The sequence below is a fragment of the Thalia democratica genome, chromosome 7, assembly GCF_965202585.1.
Source record: "Thalia democratica chromosome 7, ktThaDemo2.hap1.1, whole genome shotgun sequence".
Classification (NCBI taxonomy): Eukaryota; Metazoa; Chordata; class Thaliacea; order Salpida; family Salpidae; genus Thalia; species Thalia democratica.
In genome coordinates, this window is record NC_139171.1 from 2,656,479 (window position 1) to 2,682,329 (window position 25,851).

At 22.0% G+C, this 25,851-nt stretch overlaps 1 protein-coding gene across 1 annotated transcript in view; it reads left to right on the top strand.

Annotated features, from left to right (window-relative positions):
- Positions 1-25,023, top strand: part of LOC145841083 (calcium-transporting ATPase type 2C member 1-like) — a 38,889-nt gene extending 13,866 nt beyond the window's left edge. The window contains exons 6-24 of the mRNA XM_082948451.1: positions 356-464; positions 4,109-4,267; positions 4,602-4,746; positions 5,402-5,468; positions 5,860-5,984; positions 7,124-7,221; positions 7,990-8,088; positions 10,520-10,609; positions 10,850-10,954; positions 11,708-11,882; positions 12,910-13,080; positions 13,319-13,467; positions 13,647-13,813; positions 14,523-14,591; positions 14,812-14,928; positions 15,498-15,645; positions 23,568-23,663; positions 24,007-24,148; positions 24,551-25,023. Coding sequence (XP_082804577.1) covers positions 356-464; positions 4,109-4,267; positions 4,602-4,746; positions 5,402-5,468; positions 5,860-5,984; positions 7,124-7,221; positions 7,990-8,088; positions 10,520-10,609; positions 10,850-10,954; positions 11,708-11,882; positions 12,910-13,080; positions 13,319-13,467; positions 13,647-13,813; positions 14,523-14,591; positions 14,812-14,928; positions 15,498-15,645; positions 23,568-23,663; positions 24,007-24,148; positions 24,551-24,726 — 2,407 coding nt within the window. The 3' untranslated portion in view covers positions 24,727-25,023. The remainder of the gene's footprint in view (positions 1-355; positions 465-4,108; positions 4,268-4,601; positions 4,747-5,401; positions 5,469-5,859; positions 5,985-7,123; positions 7,222-7,989; positions 8,089-10,519; positions 10,610-10,849; positions 10,955-11,707; positions 11,883-12,909; positions 13,081-13,318; positions 13,468-13,646; positions 13,814-14,522; positions 14,592-14,811; positions 14,929-15,497; positions 15,646-23,567; positions 23,664-24,006; positions 24,149-24,550) is intronic.
- The last annotated feature ends 828 nt before the right edge of the window (positions 25,024-25,851 follow it).

Consider the following 25,851-nt stretch of genomic DNA (forward strand, 5'->3'; position numbering starts at 1 on the left):
AAATGTGTTCTTTATTTGAATTTTAGTACATAGTAGGATAAAAAAATAAAAATAAAATTTATTGAAAGTAATTTTACAATTTCTATTGGTACATAGTAGGATATGACCGTTTCATTGTAAATTTGCTTTTAATAAGTTTTATTAACTGTTTTATTTTATAATTTTTAAAAATATTATGGCCCCACTGTAACAAGTTCAGCAAAAGACTACTTATAGTTAGTCTGACCAACTTAGTTTTAATACTTTTAGACAACGACTTATATTTCAAATGAATTTAAAGCAGTGTTAACAATTAACAATCGTACCTTTTTTCTGATGCAAACAAGAAATATTAAATATTTTAAATTTTTTACAGTTTACGAGGCAGAGTTGTGAAGAAATTCTTTGCAAGAGAATTAGTTCCTGGAGACGTTGTAGAAATTGTTGAAGGAGATAGAATACCTGCTGACATTAGATTATTTCAGGTTTGTTTAAATATTATAACTATTTAGTACTTAGAGATATTATTTTTTTAAGTTAACTTTTATAACTAATAATATCAACATATTAAAAGTAATTTATATAAGAATCAACATTTTCAGGTAAAGAATTTGTATAAGTAAACTAATTATTAAGTTGTACTTATATATGATTTTTATTATGTTACTTCTGGTTGATTATTACATTTATGTTTATGGTTGAATTACATGTTTGCAAAAGCTGTTAGTCTGATGTATTCTGTTATAGAATATATACTTACGATCATTATTATAACTAATTATTATCAGTTTTTCAAATGATAATAATACGTTATGTGTGTAATTTAATATGGAAATAGTTACTAAGTTCATAAAATGTATTAAGTATGAGTCTTATAAGGTTATAATTAGGAAATTTTATTATTTTTACTTTTAAATATAGTAATTTACAAGCCTAAATAAAAATTTGCTGCTTAGATTTTGAAATAAGTTCTAGTTTGAAAATGATTGCTAGAACCTTGTTCAAAGTGTTCGACTCCTTTTAAGATTTGTGTTTAGTTTTTAATGTTTTAAATCTTTCTTATAATTTATTTTTCTAATAAAAGATCAAAACGGAATATCTTAGTTCGAATAAAAAAACGGTGTCAATGTTTTTTATAGAAAATAAATATATTATATTAAAATAATGCTTTAAAAAGATACATAATAACCTGATTGTTGCATTTTTTATTCCACTCAAATTTTATGTATTAAAGTTTCAAACCTTGAAATCAAATCGCTTATAGAAAAGTTTGACATGCTTGGAAGTCAAAGATAACAAATAAAATAAGCAGTCGGTTGTTAATAAATCAGTAGTATAGTATGACTTGTTGTTAAGAAAGTATAACTTAGCAATATTAAGAATTTTAAGAAATTTTAAATTTAATGCTGGATTTAAAACTTCTTAAAATCTTTTAGTAAGCCATTTGTTCTATACTTATATTTTTATCTGGTAAAAAAGCATAAAACTTTTAAATCTGACATATATCGACCTTATATTTTAAATATTTTGAATTTACAATTTGTTATCTTAAACGTATTGTGTGCTAGACTAAAGTTTTAAATCCTGCTTGAAAATAAACAATGTTTCAAATTTAACATGTGTTGGTTTTATAACAATACCAATAGAATCTATAGCTGTTAATAGTAAATTCATATGTTTTGATCAAATTATAGTTTTTCTACAATATGTTATTTTTAGCAAAAATTTTATTTAAAATGTTTTTCAAGCCATTTTTATGTACTAATTTTTTTTTTTTTGCGTGACAATAAATTTATTTAATTGGATTAGTTTTTAAAGTTTACTGACACTATTTTTATTAATAACTTTAATTGGATCAATAAAAACTAAGACTAGCTGATTCTTTTTTAGTTTCTTTTTTGTTAGAGGCTAGTTTTTATACAAATGAAACTTCCACCTTTAAAAATCTCAATTTTATCAATTTAAAACAAGACCAATAAAATTTAATAGCTTTGGGAGTATTAAGTGTAAAAACGCCATTATCAAACAAACGAAATAAAGATTATAAAATGTCGTTATCTGGTGTTTTGTTTTATTTGTCTTTTTCTAAGCAAACATTCAAAGTTTTCGAAGTTTAAATGTATTTGTTTGTTTATTACCTTTTTATTGTGTTTTTTTTAATTAACGTAGTTTTTACTTTATTCATAAAAAAAATTGTAGCAATTTGAGTTATTGTTGTATTATAAATTTAATTTAAAAAAGCAAAGGTTGAAACTGTTTTTATTTTCACTGTTAATTAATTTTCAGCAAACTACATATTTATTTGCTAAATCCTGAGTTTTAATAAAAATATTAACATTATATTATAAATTCACTTTTTAAAATAAGAAATACACTTGCGTAGATTACACCAGTTCAATAAATATATTAAAATGTATCAATTATTTAAAGGAGTTGAGTCAAAATGTAATATTTAAAAAATCAAATATATTTTTATGCTGTAAAATCTTTGAAAATTTTTGAAAATTGAAAAGCTTTCAATTTTTATGAAACTAATTAACTACATAGAATGCTCAATGAATTATGCAAAAAATTAAGTAAGCGTAAAAAATGAAAACATTTAAAAGTAATTAAATACTTCACAACTTCACATTTTCACATATCATATGATAAACATTTATTTTAAGTATTTTAGTTAATTTTAACTTGATTAAATTGAATACTTTTAGAAAAACATCTTTCGATTTGTTTATTATAAAAGTTCATTTACAGACAAAGTAATAAATAAAAAACTTAGATATAGTTTATTTTCAATTATTCAATTATATACTTTAATTTCTATTATAATTAACTTTAGATAATATTTATTTTTCAAGTAACGTGACCTTGAACTATGTATAACTTATAGAATTAACATCAAATTTTTCATTAAGAAAATGTTGTATAGCTAGTTTAAGCGCAACGTAAGAAAAAAAAATTAGGTATTTAAAAACATTTATTAATAAATTACCTTTTTAAGTATAAACGACGAGCTTATATTTTGATAATATAAACTATATAATTTTTGTAAATTTTTATTAGTATTGTTTATTGAACGACAAATTACACTCAAAATGTTTGGTCCAAGGACCTGGTGTACAAAAAACATTTTAGCTATCGAGTCATACACCAGAACAGTTTAATGTCGTTTCCAGGACATTAATATTTCTTTTAAATATATCTTAATTTAAAGCTGTGTTAAAACTTTGATATAAATGTCTTATTAGCTTATAATTATTTTTTAAAGTTAAAACTAAAATAACAACAAACTATTTAACACTCTAAAAAATTCTATAAAATAATTTTTAATTGTATTAGAAAATTTTTAAGACATATTGTTTGATGTTACAAGTAATACTTTCATATTTAACTGAACACTTAAATGTATGAAAAAGCTCCTCTAATATACAATAAATTTTAAAGTATTTTATTGCTCTTTAACTGTAATTTTTGTGAATTTTAGTTGTTTGTTTAGTTAGATGGAAGATCAATTTTTGCATCGAATATTTGTTATGTACAATATTCAATTCTTACGTCATATTGTTTTTTGTATAACTTTTGGATCTCTGTTTACCAATTTTTTTTAAATTGAACCAGCTGAAGATTAAAGACAATCTTTTTTATCTGTATGAACATATGTTTTGGAATTTTAAAAATCTCATTTTACTATTAAATTATTTAAAAGCCCTTCAAGTGGGCTGTGTAGAAAATTATTAAGTTAAGTAGTCAACTTATTTTATTTATATATATTTTATGAACAAACTAATAATTGAAGTTATAAAACTTTCCATAGTTTTTTATGGTACCAAATTCAGCAAGATTGCGTTAGGAAAGTACACAAGCATTTAAATTAATTCCTAACAGACGCTCTTAATTGTATATTAAAAAATACATATGATAAATACTTACACTCTTAACCAACTACCTAACTGTATAATAACTACCTAACATTTTTACAACTATATTTTTATTTTAACAAGTATAATTTTTACAACAGGGGGTAAACCTGTTAGTAGGTAGATAGAGTTTTACTTGTTATTAAGATACTAATTAGTTGTACAACATTGTTCATTTAAAACGTTAATTTATAAATTAAATTAAATAATTTCAGGCAGTAAACCTGTTGGTAGATGAATCGAGCTTCACTGGTGAGACAGAACCCATGAGAAAAGAAACACAAGTTTTAAATAAAAGTGGTAATAATAATGATGAGAAGAAAATTAATAATGTCTGTTACATGGGTACATCTGTGTGTAGTGGAAATGGAAAAGTAAGTTGTATTTATTTATTAATTACAACAACTTAATCAGGCGGTTAAATTGGAAAACAAAAAAAAAACATCTGTCAGTGAAATTTTTAAATTGGCTGTAAATAGTTGAGGTTTTCTGAGAATACTTACAAATAGAATATTTATTAAAATAACAAACTTTTAACCATCAACTTGAATTTTTTCTAAGGAAATACAGGTTATACGGTATTGAGTTAGGAATTTATCAAACTATCATTCTTTTTAACCAGCGAATTTTGTTTTAATTTTTGGTGAACAGTAACAAAAACTGGAGTAAATTTGGAAAAGTTTTTGTTAAAAAAAAAATATTTTATAGGGAATAGTAATATCAACGGGGGTCAATTCTCAATTCGGGGAAGTTTTCAAGATGATGCAAGATGAGGACCCCCCAAAAGCCCCTCTTCAAACCTCCATGGACCAACTTGGGGAATTTTTGTCCTACGTTTCCATGGTAATCATCGGTAAGTTGTTTGTTGCTATGTAGTTTTTTTTTTTGGTCTTTAAAATTACTTTTGGTTAGTTCTACGAATTTTTGTTCTATATTTCTATAGTTGTTGTTAGTAACAAATACTAACAAACATTAGTGGTTTATTAATCATGAAATTTTATACTTAAATAACTAGGTTAACTCATTTTTGTTCTATAAGTTTCATTAAAGCTTCAAAAAATTGTCTTTTAAGCATAAATGATTTGTATGTAATAAAGAAGTTGGCTAGTAATATACAATTAAGAATTTACGTTGTACTGTAGTATGAATTTCATAAATAATTTTATTTAATTTGTTGTATTATTATATAGAGTATTTATAATTTCGAATTCTTGTTATTGGTAAATAAAATTGCACAAGTATCTCACACAATTTTTGAAAATATTTCTTTTATTAACTTGTATATAGAATTAGTAGAATTACTACCTTTATATTTCAAACATAACTTTCTAGTTTTTATGTAAATGATTTTTCCCCGGTTTTATTGAGTTCAAATAATAATATTTATATATATTTCAAATATTTTTCAGGTGTAATAGTGTTATTGAGTTGGTTTAAAATAATATAAATTTATATCTGAATTCTGTTTTTTTTAGTACAAGTTATTATATATTTTTTATGTTTTTTAGGTGTAATAGTATTATTGGGATGGTTCCAAGGTAGACAGTTTCTTGATATGATGACCATTGGTGTAAGGTTAGAACATAGTCATAAATAATATTAATAAGTAATAGATTGGTGTATAGTGAGTAAATATACATAGTACTATTATGAAACTCATATTTGTTAATAATGTATTTAAAAGAAGTATATTGAAAATAACTCATGTAACATAAAAAATTTATATTAAATTTTTCACAAAAATGTTATCTTAAATAACTTGTGGATTTTGTTTATATGCTTAAATCGATAGTTTAAATATGTACTAAGACATTTACTAATGAAATAGTTTTAAACAATTTTTTTATAACGAAAAAGTTAAGAACTTAGTATTTATGATGACTGGTAACTTATAGAATTTTAAGAAGTTTATACAGCTTAATATTTAAACGCATTTATAACAACATGAAATTATAAATGTTTACAGTTTAGCAGTGGCAGCCATACCTGAAGGGTTACCAATAGTTGTGACTGTAACATTAGCGTTAGGAAGTATTAGAATGGCCAGAAAGAACACTATTGTCAAAAAGTTGCCTATCGTTGAAGCATTAGGTTTGTTACATATATAATATTTTTTATTTTTGTTGTAGTTGAAATAATTTGATTTTTTCTTGAATTTATTTTTTTTAACGTGAATCGTTCTACAATTTTAAAAGTATCTTTTGTAGTTTACTTTTTTTACTAGTATCCTTGAACTAAAATGTAAATTATTTTCCAAGTTTTATCAACATTGTAAAAAGAAGTAAATTGTTTAAATTTTTGATAAAAATTTTGTTTAAAAACGAATTGGCCAAGATAAAAACACACTTTAAAGTTAAATAAAACTCTCGTAAACAGTTCTTAGTACTGATCAATATTTTTACGTTCATTTCCACGTGCACATATTTCTTTTGATCTATTTTAAAACAATCTACTTTCGATAGACATAATGTTTTGATTGATGTAATTTTTTGTGGTATATGAAATAAATTCTTTTGTACGCGTAATAGTTTATAAATAATTACATTTAAATTGTGTTGAACAAGTTTTATAGCAAACAGTAGTGTTTTAAAATTTTTACTTATTAAGTTTTTTTTAGATTTTCAATCATTAACAGTTATCAGACTGAAAAACAGTTAAAAAAACATTAAGTAATAGCATATGTACATAAGTAATTTGTTGTAATAAAACTAATACTTTAACTAAATAATGTTACATTAGACACATGTGTTTGATTATATTAGTAAAATATTTTTAAACATTAAAACATCAAATAAAACTAGTTATAGTATTTTATTCATATATGTTTTGCAGTTATTACAAGTTAAGTTAATGTTATATGTTCAGATAAAAATGGAACATTAATAAAAGAATAGTTAAAAAATATATATATTGTATCTTATATAAACAGGTTGTGTAAATGTGATATGTTCAGATAAAACTGAACTTTAACAAAAAATTAGTAAAAACACATTTAAAGATAAATATTAACTGTATATTATTATAACAGGTTGTGTCAATGTGATATGTTCAGACAAAACAGGAACTTTAACAAAAAATTAGTAAAAACACATTTAAAGATAAAAATATATTAAAATATTATTATAACAGGTTGTGTGAATGTGATATGTTCAGACAAAACTGGAACTTTAACAAAAAAATAGTAAAAACACATTTAAAGATAAAAATATATTAATATATTATTATAACAGGTTGTGTCAATGTGATATGTTCAGACAAAACAGGAACATTAACAAAAAATGAAATGACAGTAACTAGATTGTATACTTCAGCTGGTACAAATGCCATGGTTTGTTCATAACTTTTATATTAAATAGATTAAAGCTTGCAACATTTTAATATCACCTATTGTTTGTTGTAATACTTTTATACATAAATGTATTAACTAGTTAAATGTTTTATTTACAATTTTTGTTTTGATATTTACTCGTGATTAGATTTCAAAAAAGTATAATAGTTTATAATAGTTATTCAATCATGGCCTACTTAAAAACTTTTTTTGAGTGAGCTATTGATTTTATATTTAGTAGTTTTTAGTCTATTCTAGCTTAACTATAATTAGTTTTTATAAATTTATAGGCTTTAAAATTTCATAAACTTTTGTAATTTAAGTATATTGATAATTTTTTAATGTTTTAATATTGTTCTTTTATCATATACTAACCAAAAAATAGTTGAATATTTTTTATTCATTTGTAATATAGTTACTAACATTTTTGATGTGTTTGTTTTTGTAATTAACATACAGAATACTTCAGACATAAGTATATTACTTAAATCTGTTTTAAATAAAAATCATAAAAAAAACTTTATCACCTAACACTTATTTTATGGATTGTAAATATGCAAACTCTTAAATATGCTAAACTGTAAAAAAAAGACTAAATTTGAAAACATTAGTTTCTAAGTGTCAAATTTTTATAAAAAGTTAGTTTTTAGTTATTTTTGTAAATTAAATTTATAACTTTATTCATATTATTAATTATTTTCCGAAGTGTTAAGGTACTAGTAGACACTTATTTTATATTATTTAATTATTTTGATAATTTTTATTAAGGTAAGCGGGGTTGGTTATTTCGATGATGATGGTAAAGTTTATGTTGGTGAGAAATTAGCAACTGAGGAAAATTATCCGGACATTTATCAAATTGCTAGAGTTAGTTTTTATTAATTAAATTAAAATACTTATAATATTTATTTATGAAAAATTAGCAACTGTGGAAAATTATCCAGATATTTATCAAATTGCTAGAGTAAGTTTAAATTAATTAAAATTATAATACTTATATTATTTATTTATGAAAAATTAGCAACTTAAGAAAATTATCCAGATATTTATCAAATTGCTAGAGTTAGTTTAAAATAGTTAAAATTATAATAATTATATTATTTATTTATGAAAAATTAGCAACTTAAGAAAATTATCCGGATATTTATCAAATTTCTAGAGTTAGTTTAAACTAATTAAAATTATAATACTTATATTATTTATTTATGAAAAATTAGCAATTGAGGAAAATTATCCGGATATTTATCAAATTTCTAGAGTTAGTTTAAATTAGTTAAAATTATAATACTTATATTATTTATTTATGAAAAATTAGCAACTGTGGAAAATTATCCAGATATTTACCAAATTGCTAGAGTTAGTTTAAATTAACTAAAATTATAATACTTTTATTATTTATTTATGAAAAATTAGCAACTTAAGAAAATTATCCAGATATTTATCAAATTGCTAGAGTTAGTTTAAATTAATTAGAAATAAAATACTTATATTATTTATTTATGAAAAATTAGCAACTGTGGAAAATTATCCAGATATTTATCAAATTGCTAGAGTTAGTTTAAATTAATTAAAATTATAATAATTATATTATTTATTTATGAAAAATTAGCAACTATGGAAAATTATCCGGACATTTATCAAATTGCTAGAGTTAGTTTAAATTAATTAAAATTATAATAATTATATTTTTTATTTATGAAAAACTAGCAACTGTGGAAAATTATCCAGATACTTATCAAATTGCTAGAGTTAGTTTGAATTAGTTAAAAATATAATACTTATATTATTTATTTATGAAAAATTAGAAACTTAGGAAAATTGTCCAGATGTTTATCAAATTGCTAAAGTTAATTTTAATTAATTAAAATTATAATACTTATATTATTTATTTATGAAAAATTAGCAATTGTAGAAAATTATCCAGATGTTTATCAAATTGCTAGAGTTAGTTTGAATTAATTAAAATTATAATATTTATATTATTTATTTATGAAAAATTAGCAATTGTGGAAAATTATCCGGACATTTATCAAATTGCTAGAGTTAGTTTGAATTAGTTAAAATTATAATACTTATATTATTTATTTATGAAAAATTAGCAGCTTAAGAATATTATCCGGACATTTATCAAATTGCTAGAGTTAGTTTGAATTAACTAAAATTATAATACTTATATTATTTATTTATGAAAAATTAGCAGCTTAAGAATATTATCCGGACATTTATCAAATTGCTAGAGTTAGTTTTAATTAATTAAAATTATAATAATTATATTATTTATTTATGAAAAATTAGCAAGTGAGGAAAATTATCCAGACATTTATCAAATTGCTAGAATTAGTTTTAATTAATTAAAATTATAATAATTATATTATTTATTTATGAAAAATTAGAAACTGAGAAAAATTATCCAGATTTAGAGTTAGTTTAAAATTTAAATTTAAAATAATCCTGATATGCATCAGATTGATAGAATAAATTTTAAGTTTTCTAAAACTTAATATTATTATAAACGATCACTTTGTATAAATTAAAAACAAATTGTTCACCTTATAAAATATTGTCCTTTACTTTTTAATTACCTACTAACTTATTATCCCCTGATATCAAAAATCGCCCATTTTTAAAATTATGGAAAAAAATAATAAATCATAATTCTCGAACTGCAAGAGTGATAGTTCAAATAAATAATAAATATCAAGTTGGTCAGGTAAATGGTTAATATAATAAACTTTATATTTATAAAATTATTTGATCTTTTTATATCTATACTTGCAAAATACAGAAACTTACAAATTTAACATTTTAATTACAAGGTAGTTTTAACTTTAAATTAAGAATCTAGTCACGGCTGTTGTAATATGTTTAAAGAGAAAATATTAGAATATATGTAATTAATAGGTAAGTTTTTTGTTAAATTCTACGTTGCTGGTCTACTTTGTTGTAATAAATAAAACAAATATTAATAATTTGGCGTTATTAAGTTTAATAAAAATAAATATTATTATACAGACTGTAGTAGCTTGTAATAACGCCAAAATAAATGGAGAAACATTAATTTAATTTAAATAAATATTTTACAGACTGGTGTAGCTTGTAATAACGCCAAAATAAATGGAGAAACATTAATTTAATTTAAATAAATATTTTACAGACTGGGGTAGCTTGTAATAATGCCAAGATAAATGGAGAAACATTAATTTAATTAAATAAATATTTTTATACAGACTGGAGTGGCTTGTAATAACGCCAAAATAAATGGAGAAACATTAATTTAATTTAAATAAATATTTTACAGACTGGGGTAGCTTGTAATAATGCCAAGATAAATGGAGAAACATTAATTGGTCAACCTACAGAGGGGGCCCTTGTTAAACTGGGATCTAAAGTCTGTTTTGTTGTTGATATTTTTATTTATAAAGCACGTTATTTAAAACTTAGAGTTGAAACTATTTCTTATTCTATTAAGTGTATCTAGAACTTTATACTTTAATATTATTAATTTTGTTAAAGCTTTTTTTATACGCCTCAAAGATCTCTTTAAAGGATTATTAATAACTTTAGTGGTTTTACTGCTTTTATAAGATAAGCAGATTATCCTCCAACTAATAATATATATTTTATCCAGTTAAATTTGGACGTTTATCGAGGCGGGTTGGTACGAATAAACGAGGATGCTTTCACACATGACAAAAAATATATGACTGTTACCTGTTACGATCAAAATGAATCAGTTTGTTTATTTATTTTGTTGATATCTAATTATATATTTATCAAAATTGATAAATTAATATATCAAAGATAATAAATGAATTTAAATTAAACAGTCATACCATAATAGTCTTATCTTTAAAAAGAACTTAAACTTGAAATTAAAAATATGCATCAATTAGCAAGCTATTATAAAAGAAAAAAAGTAACAACAAAATAATGTCTACAGTGAAATATACTTGACTTAATAAGCATAAAACTTAGTACTTTTAAAAATTAAATATTTTATGCAAATTCTTTGTGATATTGTTTTAAGTTATACATTTGTTATGAACAGAACCAATCTATAAATACTATTTCAAGCAATATCACAAATAAAATAATTAAATTTTATTTACAAGAAATTTTACAGGAACAAATACAATAATTGAGTACTACTTACAAGAAATTTCACAGGAACAAATCCAATAATTAAGTACTACTTACAATAAATTTCACAGGGAAAAATACAATAATTGAATTTTATTTACAAGAAATTTCACAGGAACAAATACAATAATTAAATACTACTTACAAGAAATTTCACAGGAACAAAAGTAATAATTAACTTTTATTTACATAAAATTTCACAGGAACAAATTCAATGTAATTGACTTCACAGGAATAAATACAATGTATATAACTTCACATGAAAATACAATGTATATAACTTCACATGAACAATTACAATGTATATAATTTCACAGGAACAAATACAATGTATATATTTTCACAGGAACAAATTCACGAAATTCACATGAAGGGAGCAATTGAACGAGTAATGCAACAATGTTCGACTTATCAAACTATGAATAAAGAAAATAATAAATTAGTTAACATGCCCCTTGATAACACATTCAGAAGCAAAATGTTGTTAGAAGCACAATATATGGGTAGCAGTGGTCTTAGAGGTAAAAATATATATTTAAATATTAACTAAATAAATTTATATGGGTAGCAGTGGTCTTAGAGGTAAAAATATATGTTTAAATATTAACTAAATAAACTTATATGGGTAGCAGTGGTCTTAGAGGTAAAAATATATGTTTAAATATTAACTAAATAAATTTATATGGGTAGCAGTGGTCTTAGAGGTTGGTTTAGAATTTTATTTATTATTTCAGAATTGTTTTAAGTGTTAACTGAAATAAATTTGTACAGCAGTTTGTTGGAAAATATAAATTGTTATATCGCATAGTAAATTAAATCACTGTAATGTATGCTTTGCAAATTGAAATTAAACAAAACTGTACAAGTGTACTGTTACGGTGCAAACTAGTTAGTATGTAATTTAATGCATTAAATAATTAGCTAGACCAGAGTTTGCATTCTTTGAAGAAATTAAAAAACAATGGCCCCCTCGATAACATTTTCAAAAAACTACTTTAAGACCTTTTTTAACTATTAAAATGTCAACTTTAGGAAGCCCTGGTCTATTATAAAATTCAATTTTTTCCGGAACATCTAATGTACCTTCCTACAAAGCTAACCTTAAATAGCCCTAAAGCCTTTTTTTTTTTCTCTTATCAAGAAAACCAAGAATACAAAATGTAAGTTTAAAAATTTTCCCGTTTTTTCTAGTGTAAGTTTCAAAACTACCCTTAAGTACGCTAAGAATTTTTATTTTTATTTTATCATCAACTCCATAACATCTAGTGTTACTTCCAAGTTATTATGGGCCCTTTACTAGTCACAAACCCCCTAAATTTCTAAAATGGTCCCCAAGGAGGCTATGTGGTCGACTTTGGGTGACTCTGAGCTAGACCTTCATGAAAGTTAATAGTTTTATCATTACAGTAAAATTTTAAACTCTTAGTATTACAGTTCACCGAAAAAATATCAAATTAAACTAAATATTGTATTCTCAGTACTGGAGTTTACCAAAGAAATATTACTTTCTTAGAACTTACACAAAATTTAAGCAATACATTCCAACAGTGCTGGGTTTCGCGAAGGGAGACCAGATTGGGGATCTGACGTTCCTCGGTCTCATGGGCATCATGGACCCGCCGAGGGAGGGAATCCACCAAGCGGTTAAAATATTATCCAGCGCAAACGTCACCGTCAAAATGATCACTGGAGACGCCCAAGAGACCGCTATCAGTATCGGTTTGTTATAAGAATTATATTTAGTGTATATTAGCACTATATCGAGGTAGATATTTTAAGAACCATATCGTTTTTCTATCATTTTTATGTTTTTCGAGTTCAGTTGTGTAATGTACTTTAACTGTGATTTAAAAGTTTAAATTTTCTTGATAGTTTACTTTGTTTATTAAAAGCAATGCCTCTTGAATTTATTGGTAGCAAGGTAAAACGTGTTTTCAAAATAAAAACCCCTACACAGCAACCAGATTGGGAATATACTCGCAAGGAGGGAAAGCGATGAGTGGAGCCCAGGTTGAAAATTTGAAGGTCCACGAACTAGCTGCCGACATCAACGACGTCAATGTGTTCTACAGAGCATCACCAAGACACAAATTGAAAATTGTTAAGGTTGATTGGTTGTAATTTCAAGTATTGAATAGTAGTTTGTTTAAGACATACTCACAAAAAGTTTTATTAAAGTTGTTGAGTTTATTTGCATTTTTAGAACCTATGAAATGAGTTATTTTAAAATATGTAGATAAAAACGCACGACAGTTATGATAGAACAACTAAATATTTTACAACAGGCGCTGCAACAACAATCCCTCATTGTAGCGATGACAGGTGACGGTGTAAACGATGCAGCAGCCCTGAGGAAATCAGATGTTGGTATCGCGATGGGTATCACAGGAACAGACGTCTGTAAAGAAGCAGCCGATATGATTCTTGTTGATGACGATCTGTCTAGTATTATGTTTGTTTGTTTGTTATACTAGTTTGTAACTAATATTGTTTGATCTATATAGAATTATGTTTGTTTGTAACTAATATTATTTGATATTTCTAGTATCATGTTTGTTTGTTTATTATATTTTGTAACTAATATTATTTGATCTACCTAACATTATGTTTGTATATTTATTTATTATATTGTAACTGATATTAGTACATTTATTTAGTATTATTTTAATTTATTTATAACTTTTTGTAAATTGTATCAAATGATCTACCTGCTATTATGTTTGATTATTTATTATGTTATGTTGTACTTAAAATTCGTATAGTTGTTATATTACAAAGCGAGTTTGAACTACACAATTTGTTACAAACCTTTTATTCACTGTAAATTTTATTTTTTCTACAAAGTAATCTAAAATACATGTTTAAGCTTCTTTTGTATCTGTACTGTCTAATGATTGATTTATATTATTAGTAAACAAAATGTAATTCATTACCACTTAATTTATTTATTTATTTTAGAAGTTGATGAACTCCATGAGTTTTAAATTAAAATTTTTTAATTAAGTTTTTATAGTTTTATGTTTACACTCGTGTTTGACAAGCAAATTAAAATAAATGTATCATAAATAAAATAAATATCAAAACAAAATTAATTGATCAAAACAAACGATACAAAGATATATTATTTATTACAAACTTATATTTTAATATTTATTTAACAGGAAAGCTATAGAGGAAGGAAAAGGAATATTTTATAACATCAGAAATTTTGTCAGTTTTCAACTCAGCACGTTAGTTATTTATATAAACATTTATAATTTTATTAATAATTTGTAAAATACTCGCAAGTTTAAATTGTGTTTTTCTAACAAATACTGTCTAATATATTATATTAGTTTCCTAACAAAAAATGTTTAAATTTTAAATTAAAATGTTAAAAGTTTTTATTGAACAATATTGTGATCTACTTTTAAAGTTTTATTTTATATCATGACAATAATTTTATTACAGGAGTATAGCAGCATTATCACTGATAGCAATTTCAACATTGTTCAAATATCCGAATCCACTAAACGCCATGCAAATTTTGTGGATAAATATTATCATGGATGGACCGCCGGCCCAAAGGTTGTTTAATTTTTTATTGAAACTTTTCAGATGTATTTTTCACGTTATCTGAAATATTAAACTTCTATACACAAAAGTATTAGATTTTTATTAGCAGTAGGTATCTTAAACCAGGTTAGTCTAGACCAGGGCTTCCCAAACTCCTTTCCTAGGCACAGAAATTTAAGAAATAATCGTTTCCATTCATTAGCCCTCTTTACCAATAGTTTACCCTTACTAATTAGCTCCCCTGATAGCTAAAAACGCCCCTAAAAGTGCAATATTGATAAATCCTGCTCTAACCTATTAAGATAACATTTGATTTATACAAGATATCCCGGCCTACACAATAATATGTTTTCATATCAAAACTAGTAAAGAGTATTGCAATTTAAAAACTAATCTATTGATTGTCGTTTGCACAATTCTCAGCAATATGTTTTTGTTATTGTTTTATAAATCTGTATATAACTTCATCGCAATTTAATTAATATGTTACCAGAATATTGTAATTTGAATATTTACATAGAAATTCATCATAACAATGAAACGTTTCCTTAACAATAAAACTTATTTGAAATAATTTTCAGTTTGGGAGTTGAACCAGTCGACAAAGACGTCATCAGAAGACCACCGAGACGTGTGAAAGATCCAATAGTGACGTCACAGTTGATAATGAGAGTCATCATATCTGCAGCTACAATCGTGCTCGGCACTATGTATGTGTTTTGGAGAGAGGTTAGTTTTTTATTATTTTATTTTATTATATATTGTGTTTAGTTGGTCGAATTTTATTGTATTAGTACTCACTTTGATTATTAAACATAAAAGTAGTTATTTGAATTAGTAGAATAGTAAATATTTTAAGTTTGAAAAAAATATTTTTTTAATTTTCTTCTTCACATTTAGTTCTTATAGAAAAGGGTTGCAATATTAAAAAAAGGTTAAATATTGATAAGTAGCTAGTTAATAGCTTTTACAGTACTATCTTTATTTACAGAATAGACACAAGGTAACGATTTGTTAAAATTTTTAGGTGTTTAATTTTTTATATGCTTAATAGTTTTGATTAATATACAGCTAGAGACTCAACAATGACATTTACTTGTTTAATTATTATATATATTTAATTATTTTACAGTTAAGAGACAATATAATAACACCAAGAAACACAACAATTATATTCACTTGTTTAATTATTATATATATTTAATTATTTTACAGTTAAGAGACAATATAATAACACCAAACAACAATGATATTCACTTGTTTAATTATTATATATATATAATTATTTTACAGTTAAGAGACAATATAATAACACCAAGAAAGACAACAATGATATTTACTTGTTTAATTGTTATATATATTTAATTATTTTACAGTTAAGAGACAATATAATAACACCAAACAACAATGATATTTACTTGTTTAATTATTATATATATTTAATTATTTTACAAGAGACAATATAATAACACCAAGAAACACAACAATGATATTTACCTGTTTAATTATTATATATATTTAATTATTTTACAGTTAAGAGACAATATAATAACACCAAGAAACACAACAATTTACTTGTTTAATTATTATATATATTTAATTATTTTACAGTTAAGAGACAGTATAATAACACCAATAAACACAACAATGATATTTACTTGTTTAATTATTATATATATTTAATTATTTTACAGTTAAGAGACAATATAATAACACCAAGAAACACAACAATGATATTTACGTGTTTAATTATTATATATTTAATTATTTTACAGTTAAGAGACAATACAATAACACCAAGAAACACAACAACGATATTTACTTGTTTAATTATTATATATATTTAATTATTTTACAGTTAAGAGACAATATAATAACACCAAACAACAATGATATTCACTTGTTTAATTATTATATATATTTAATTATTTTACAGTTAAGAGACAATACAATAACACCAAGAAACACAACAATGATATTTACTTGTTTAATTATTATATATATTTAATTATTTTACAGTTAAGAGACAATATAATAACACCAAGAAACACAACAATGATATTTACTTGTTTAATTATTATATATATTTAATTATTTTACAGTTAAGAGACAGTATAATAACACCAAACAACAATGATATTTACTTGTTTAATTATTATATATATTTAATTATTTTACAGTTAAGAGACAATATAATAACACCAAGAAACACAATAATGTTATTTACTTGTTTAATTATTATATATATTTAATTATTTTACAGTTAAGAGACAATATAATAACACCAAGAAACACAACAATGATATTTACTTGTTTAATTATTATATATATTTAATTATTTTACAGTTAAGAGACAGTATAATAACACCAAACAACAATGATATTTACTTGTTTAATTATTATATATATTTAATTATTTTACAGTTAAGAGACAATATAATAACACCAAGAAACACAACAATGATATTCACTTGTTTAATTATTATATATATTTAATTATTTTACAGTTAAGAGACAATATAATAACACCAAGAAACACAACAATGATATTTACTTATTTAATTATTATATATATTTAATTATTTTACAGTTAAGAGACAATATAATAACACCAAGAAACACAACAATGATATTTACTTGTTTAATTATTATATATATTTAATTATTTTACAGTTAAGAGACAATATAATAACACCAAACAACAATGATATTTACTTGTTTAATTACTATATATATTTAATTATTTTACAGTTAAGAGACAATATAATAACACCAAGAAACACAACAATGATATTCACTTGTTTAATTATTATATATATTTAATTATTTTACAGTTAAGAGACAATATAATAACACCAAGAAACACAACAATGATATTTACTTGTTTAATTATTATATATATTTAATTATTTTACAGTCAAGAGACAATATAATAACACCAAGAAACACAACAATGATATTTACTTGTTTAATTATTATATATATTTAATTATTTTACAGTTAAGAGACAATGTAATAACACCAAGAAACAATGATATTTACTTATTTAATTATTATATATATTTAATTATTTTACAGTTAAGAGACAATATAATAACACCAAGAAACACAACAATGATATTTACTTATTTAATTATTATATATATTTAATTATTTTACAGTTAAGAGACAATATAATAACACCAAGAAACACAACAATGATATTTACTTGTTTAATTATTATATATATTTAATTATTTTACAGTCAAGAGACAATATAATAACACCAAGAAACACAACAATGATATTTACTTGTTTAATTATTATATATATTTAATTATTTTACAGTTAAGAGACAATGTAATAACACCAAGAAACAATGATATTTACTTATTTAATTATTATATATATTTAATTATTTTACAGTTAAGAGACAATATAATAACACCAAGAAACACAACAATGATATTTACTTGTTTAATTATTATATATATTTAATTATTTTACAGTCAAGAGACAATATAATAACACCAAGAAACACAACAATGATATTTACTTGTTTAATTATTATATATATTTAATTATTTTACAGTTAAGAGACAATGTAATAACACCAAGAAACAATGATATTTACTTATTTAATTATTATATATATTTAATTATTTTACAGTTAAGAGACAATATAATAACACCAAGAAACACAACAATGATATTTACTTGTTTAATTATTATATATATTTAATTATTTTACAGTTAAGAGACAATATAATAACACCAAGAAACACAACAATGATATTCACTTGTTTAATTATTATATATATTTAATATTTTACAGTTAAGAGACAATATAATAACACCAAGAAACACAACAATGATATTTACTTGTTTAATTATTATATATATTTAATTATTTTACAGTCAAGAGACAATATAATAACACCAAGAAACACAACAATGATATTTACTTGTTTAATTACTATATATATTTAATTATTTTACAGTTAAGAGACAATATAATAACACCAAGAAACACAACAATGATATTCACTTGTTTAATTATTATATATATTTAATTATTTTACAATTAAGAGACAATATAATAACACCAAGAAACACAACAATGATATTTACTTGTTTAATTATTATATATATTTAATTATTTTACAGTTAAGAGACAATATAATAACACCAAGAAACACAACAATGATATTTACCTGTTTAATTATTATATATATTTAATTATTTTACAAGAGACAATACAATAACACCAAGAAACACAACAATGATATTTACTTGTTTAATTATTATATATATTTAATATTTTACAGTTAAGAGACAATATAATAACACCAGGAAACACAACAATGATATTCACTTGTTTAATTATTATATATATTTAATATTTTACAGTTAAGAGACAATATAATAACACCAGGAAACACAACAATGATATTCACTTGTTTAATTATTATATATATTTAATTATTTTACAGTTAAGAGACAATATAATAACACCAAACAACAATGATATTTACTTGTTTAATTATTATATATATTTAATTATTTTACAGTCAAGAGACAATATAATAACACCAAGAAACACAACAATGATATTCACTTGTTTAATTATTATATATATTTAATTGTTTTACAGTTAAGAGACAATATAATAACACCAAACAACTATGATATTTACTTGTTTAATTATTATATATATTTAATTATTTTACAGTTAAGAGACAATATAATAACACCAAACAACAATGATATTTACTTGTTTAATTATTATATATATTTAATTATTTTACAGTTAAGAGACAATATAATAACACCAAGAAACACAACAATGATATTTACTTATTTAATTATTATATATATTTAATTATTTTACAGTTAAGAGACAATATAATAACACCAAGAAACACAACAATTTACTTGTTTAATTATTATATATATTTAATTATTTTACAGTTAAGAGACAATATAATAACACCAAGAAACACAACAATTATATTTACTTGTTTAATTATTATATATATTTAATTATTTTACAGTTAAGAGACAATATAATAACACCAAACAACAATGATATTTACTTGTTTAATTGTTATATATATTTAATTATTTTACAGTTAAGAGACAATATAATAACACCAAACAACAATGATATTTACTTGTTTAATTATTATATATATTTAATTATTTTACAGTTAAGAGACAATATAATAACACCAAGAAACACAACAATGATATTTACTTGTTTAATTATTATATATATTTAATTATTTTACAGTTAAGAGACAGTATAATAACACCAAACAACAATGATATTTACTTGTTTAATTATTATATATATTTAATTATTTTACAGTTAAGAGACAATATAATAACACCAACACAACAATGATATTTACTTGTTTAATTTTTATATATATTTAATTATTTTACAGTTAAGAGACAATATAATAACACCAAGAAACACAACAATGATATTTACTTGTTTAATTATTATATATATTTAATTATTTTACAGTTAAGAGACAATATAATAACACCAAGAAACACCACAATGATATTTACTTGTTAAATTATTATATATATTTAATTATTTTACAGTTAAGAGACAATATAATGACACCAAGAAACACAACAATGATATTTACTTGTTTAATTATTATATATATTTAATTATTTTACAGTTAAGAGACAATATAATAACACCAAACAACAATGATATTTACTTGTTTAATTATTATATATATTTAATTATTTTACAGTTAAGAGACAATATAATAACACCAAGAAACACAACAATGATATTTACTTGTTTAATTATTATATATATTTAATTATTTTACAGTTAAGAGACAATATAATAACACCAAACAACAATGATATTTACTTGTTTAATTATTATATATATTTAATTATTTTACAGTTAACAGACAATATAATAACACCAAGAAACACAACAATGATATTTACTTGTTTAATTGTTATATATATTTAATTATTTTACAGTTAAGAGACAATAAAATAACACCAAACAACAATGATATTTACTTGTTTAATTATTATATATATTTAATTATTTTACAGTTAAGAGACAATATAATAACACCAAGAAAACAACAATGATATTTACTTGTTTAATTATTATATATATTTAATTATTTTACAGTTAAGAGACAATATAATAACACCAAGAAACACAACAATGATATTTACTTGTTTAATTATTATATATATTTAATTATATTACAAGAGACAATATAATAACACCAAACAACAATGACATTTACTTGTTTAATTATTATATATATTTTATTATTTTACAAGAGACAATATAATAACACCAAGAAACACAACAATGATATTTACTTGTTTAATTATTATATATATTTAATTATTTTACAGTTAAGAGACAATATAATAACACCAAGAAACACAACAATGATATTTACTTGTTTAATTATTATATATATTTAATTATTTTACAGTTAAGAGACAATATAATAACACCAAGAAACACAACAATGATATTTACTTGTTTAATTATTATATATATTTAATTATTTTACAGTTAAGAGACAATATAATAACACCAAGAAACAATGATATTTACTTGTTTAATTATTATATATATTTAATTATTTTACAGTTAATAGACAATATAATAACACCAAGAAACACAACAATGATATTTACTTGTTTAATTATTATATATATTTAATTATTTTACAGTTAAGAGACAGTATAATAACACCAAACAACAATGATATTTACTTGTTTAATTATTATATATATTTAATTATTTTACAGTTAAGAGACAATATAATAACACCAAGAAACACAATAATGTTATTTACTTGTTTAATTATTATATATATTTAATTATTTTACAGTTAAGAGACAATATAATAACACCAAACAACAATGATGTTTACTTGTTTAATTATTATATATATTTAATTGTTTTACAAGAGACAATATAATAACACCAAACAACAATGATATTTACTTGTTTAATTATTATATATATTTAATTATTTTACAGTTAAGAGACAATATAATAACACCAAACAACAATGATGTTTACTTGTTTAATTATTATATATATTTAATTATTTTACAAGAGACAATATAATAACACCAAACAACAATGATATTTACTTGTTTAATTATTATATATATTTTATTATTTTACATTTAAGAGACAATATAATAACACCAAGAAACACAACAATGATATTTACTTGTTTAATTATTATATATATTTAATTATTTTACAGTTAAGAGACAATATAATAACACCAAACAACAATGATATTTACTTGTTTAATTATTATATATATTTAATTATTTTACAGTTAACAGACAATATAATAACACCAAGAAACACAACAATGATATTTACTTGTTTAATTATTATATATATTTAATTATTTTACAGTTAAGAGACAATATAATAACACCAAGAAACACAACAATGATATTCACTTGTTTAATTATTATATATATTTAATTATTTTACAGTTAAGAGACAATATAATAACACCAAGAAACACAACAATGATATTTACTTGTTTAATTATTATATATATTTAATTATTTTACAGTTAAGAGACAATATAATAACACCAAACAACAATGATGTTTACTTGTTTAATTATTATATATGTTTAATTATTTTACAGTTAAGAGACAATATAATAACACCAAACAACAATGATATTTACTTGTTTAATTATTATATATATTTAATTATTTTACAGTTAAGAGACAATATAATAACACCAAGAAACACAACAATGATATTTACTTGTTTAATTATTATATATATTTAATTATTTTACAGTTAAGAGACAATATAATAACACCAAGAAACACAACAATGATATTTACTTGTTTAATTATTATATATATTTAATTGTTTTACAGTTAAGAGACAATATAATAACACCAAACAACAATGATATTTACTTGTTTAATTATTATATATATTTAATTATTTTACAGTTAAGAGACAATATAATAACACCAAGAAACACAACAATGATATTTACTTGTTTAATTATTATATATATTTAATTATTTTACAATTAAGAGACAATATAATAACACCAAGAAACAATGATATTTACTTGTTTAATTATTATATATATTTAATTATTTTACAGTTAAGAGACAATATAATAACACCAAGAAACACAACAATGATATTTACTTGTTTAATTATTATATATATTTAATTATTTTACGTTAAGAGACAATATAATAACACCAAGAAACACAACAATGATATTTACTTGTTTAATTATTATATATATTTAATTATTTTACAGTTAAGAGACAATATAATAACACCAAGAAACACAACAATGATATTTACTTGTTTAATTATTATATATATTTAATTATTTTACAATTAAGAGACAATATAATAACACCAAGAAACACAACAATGATATTTACTTGTTTAATTATTATATATATTTAATTATTTTACAATTAAGAGACAATATAATAACACCAAGAAACAATGATATTTACTTGTTTAATTATTATATATATTTAATTATTTTACAGTTAAGAGACAATATAATAACACCAAGAAACACAACAATGATATTCACTTGTTTAATTATTATATATATTTAATTATTTTACAGTTAAGAGACAATATAATAACACCAAGAGACACAACTATGACTTTCACTTGCTTCGTTTTGTTCGACATGTTCAATGCGTTATCTTGCAGATCTCAAGTTAGTTTTGTTTTATGTCTTTAATTTACTAAATCTTCATTAAAACAAATAGCTTTATACTATACAGAAACTCGTGATATTAAAGATATATATTAATTAAATTAGTTTGACATTTTTTTATAACAAAAGAATGAAGTAGTATTTAACTACTCGTTACTTTATTTAATTTAAGAACATGTTACTTGTCTACCATAAAAAATTGAATTTACATTTTTTACAATCATTTACTTCTTTGATAAAACGAACTTATAAAACCAACAAACTTACTAATGAAACAATTGTAAAGAAACTCAATAGGACTTTGTCTTCAACAAAGTTCACTAAAACATTTATTAACCAACAGACGAAGTCAGTGTTAGAAATAGGACTGACAGCCAATAACGTGTTCCTATTCGCTGTGGGCGCTTCTCTCATTGGTCAATTGCTTGTGATATATTTCCCGCCATTACAAGCTGTTTTTCAAACTGAATCACTTTCGTTACAAGGTTGTTTTAAAATAAAATATTTATTCAGTTAAATTAATTTGGTTTTATTGATTTGTTACTTACAAGTATAGTAAACTCGTTGAAATTTTTGTTTTTAGAATATTGATAAAAATTTAAAGTTTTACTTAAAAAAAACATTAATTGATATGCACCAAGATACTATAAATTGAAATTACTAATATATTAGTTACTAAACATTTAATTTCGCTTAAACATTGTTTTTCAAACTAAAAGTTTAAAAACCTGCAAATTAAAAGTTACCTAAAAGTATTACTAGTATGTTTTCTTTATGACTAATAAAGCTAAGTGTTTTTAAAATAACACCAAAGCAATTATTAAAACATATACAAAACTGTTTGTTGTTTGTTTTAATTTGTGTTTTAAAATTATTCTTTCAAACAGACATACTGTTCTTAATTGCAATATCTTCAAGTGTATTAGTAGTATCCGAATTATGGAAGATATACCTCAGAAAAAGTGAAAAATCTAACTGGTCTTTGAAGAATTTGTTTGATAAAAAGCACAAACAATATCAAGAACCAAAAAATAACGAAGACACCTCTTTACATATGGTGTAACATAAACAAAAATAATCATAGAAATTGTACTAGAAAAGTTGAAGAGATTCTTATAAGAGCAGTTTTGTTTAGAAATTTTTATTTTATTTAAAAATTTAACAAATCTTAAAATGTAAATAGTATTTAGCTGTTTTGTAATATTAAAACAAATGATAATCATAAATTAAATAAATTTTAAACGCTCTTGAATTAAAAGCTGATTGTGTTTAAGTTTAATTATACTTAAAATTTTTGTTATTTATTATCTGTTATTAAACTTTATGTTGTAACTAGAATTAAGCCTATATATGAACAATAATTAGAGGCAGTATTTATTTTTTACTTTTTTTAACTTTATAGTATATGCGTTAAGTTTATGATAGCTTGTAATATAATAAGTTGAATGCAGGTTTATGATTAAAGTATTTAGCAGTTTATATTTGTTACATTAATTGCTTATCTTTTTTTTTTAACATAGGACAAACTTTTGTATTTTCAAAATTTTTTCTGTGAAGAGCAGAAAACTTTTTTTATTTAATTAAAACTTGGTGACTTTTTTGTGCTAACACTTTTGTTAATTTAGAAAATATTTTTACAAATTTTTCTTACCACTCTTTTGCCATATTGTCGATATATTTTGTGTGATAAATTAAAAACTAATTGTTTATAAATCATGCAAAACTAATAAAATATTTGCAAGATTTATTATATTTTTTCGATTTTAATTTTTTCTAATGTTATACAGCAATACAATCCTCCGTCTATTTAAATGTTTTTCCTGATTGTTTTTGTTTTTTTAAAGTAAATGTTTATATTAAAAGTATACCAGACTACTTTTTGTTTATTTTTAAAGAAGTTTTTTTTTTGATAAGCGTACTTTTTTCAGTGTATCTTAAATAAATTTTGTATGTATTTTTTATTCTTTACTGGTTTTTATTTGAATATTTTTGTTTATATTTTCGCTATTTTTATTTACATCACTTAATTTATTTTATTTTAAATATACATTAACTTAACCTACATAAATAAGTAATTAATTCGAATAAGCTTTTTCTAAAGAAAGTCCAATTATTTAAACCCTTGTATTGTATAATGTTCTTGAAAACAGTTTTTACTATGGTCAAATTAAGTAGAGGATAATAAGTT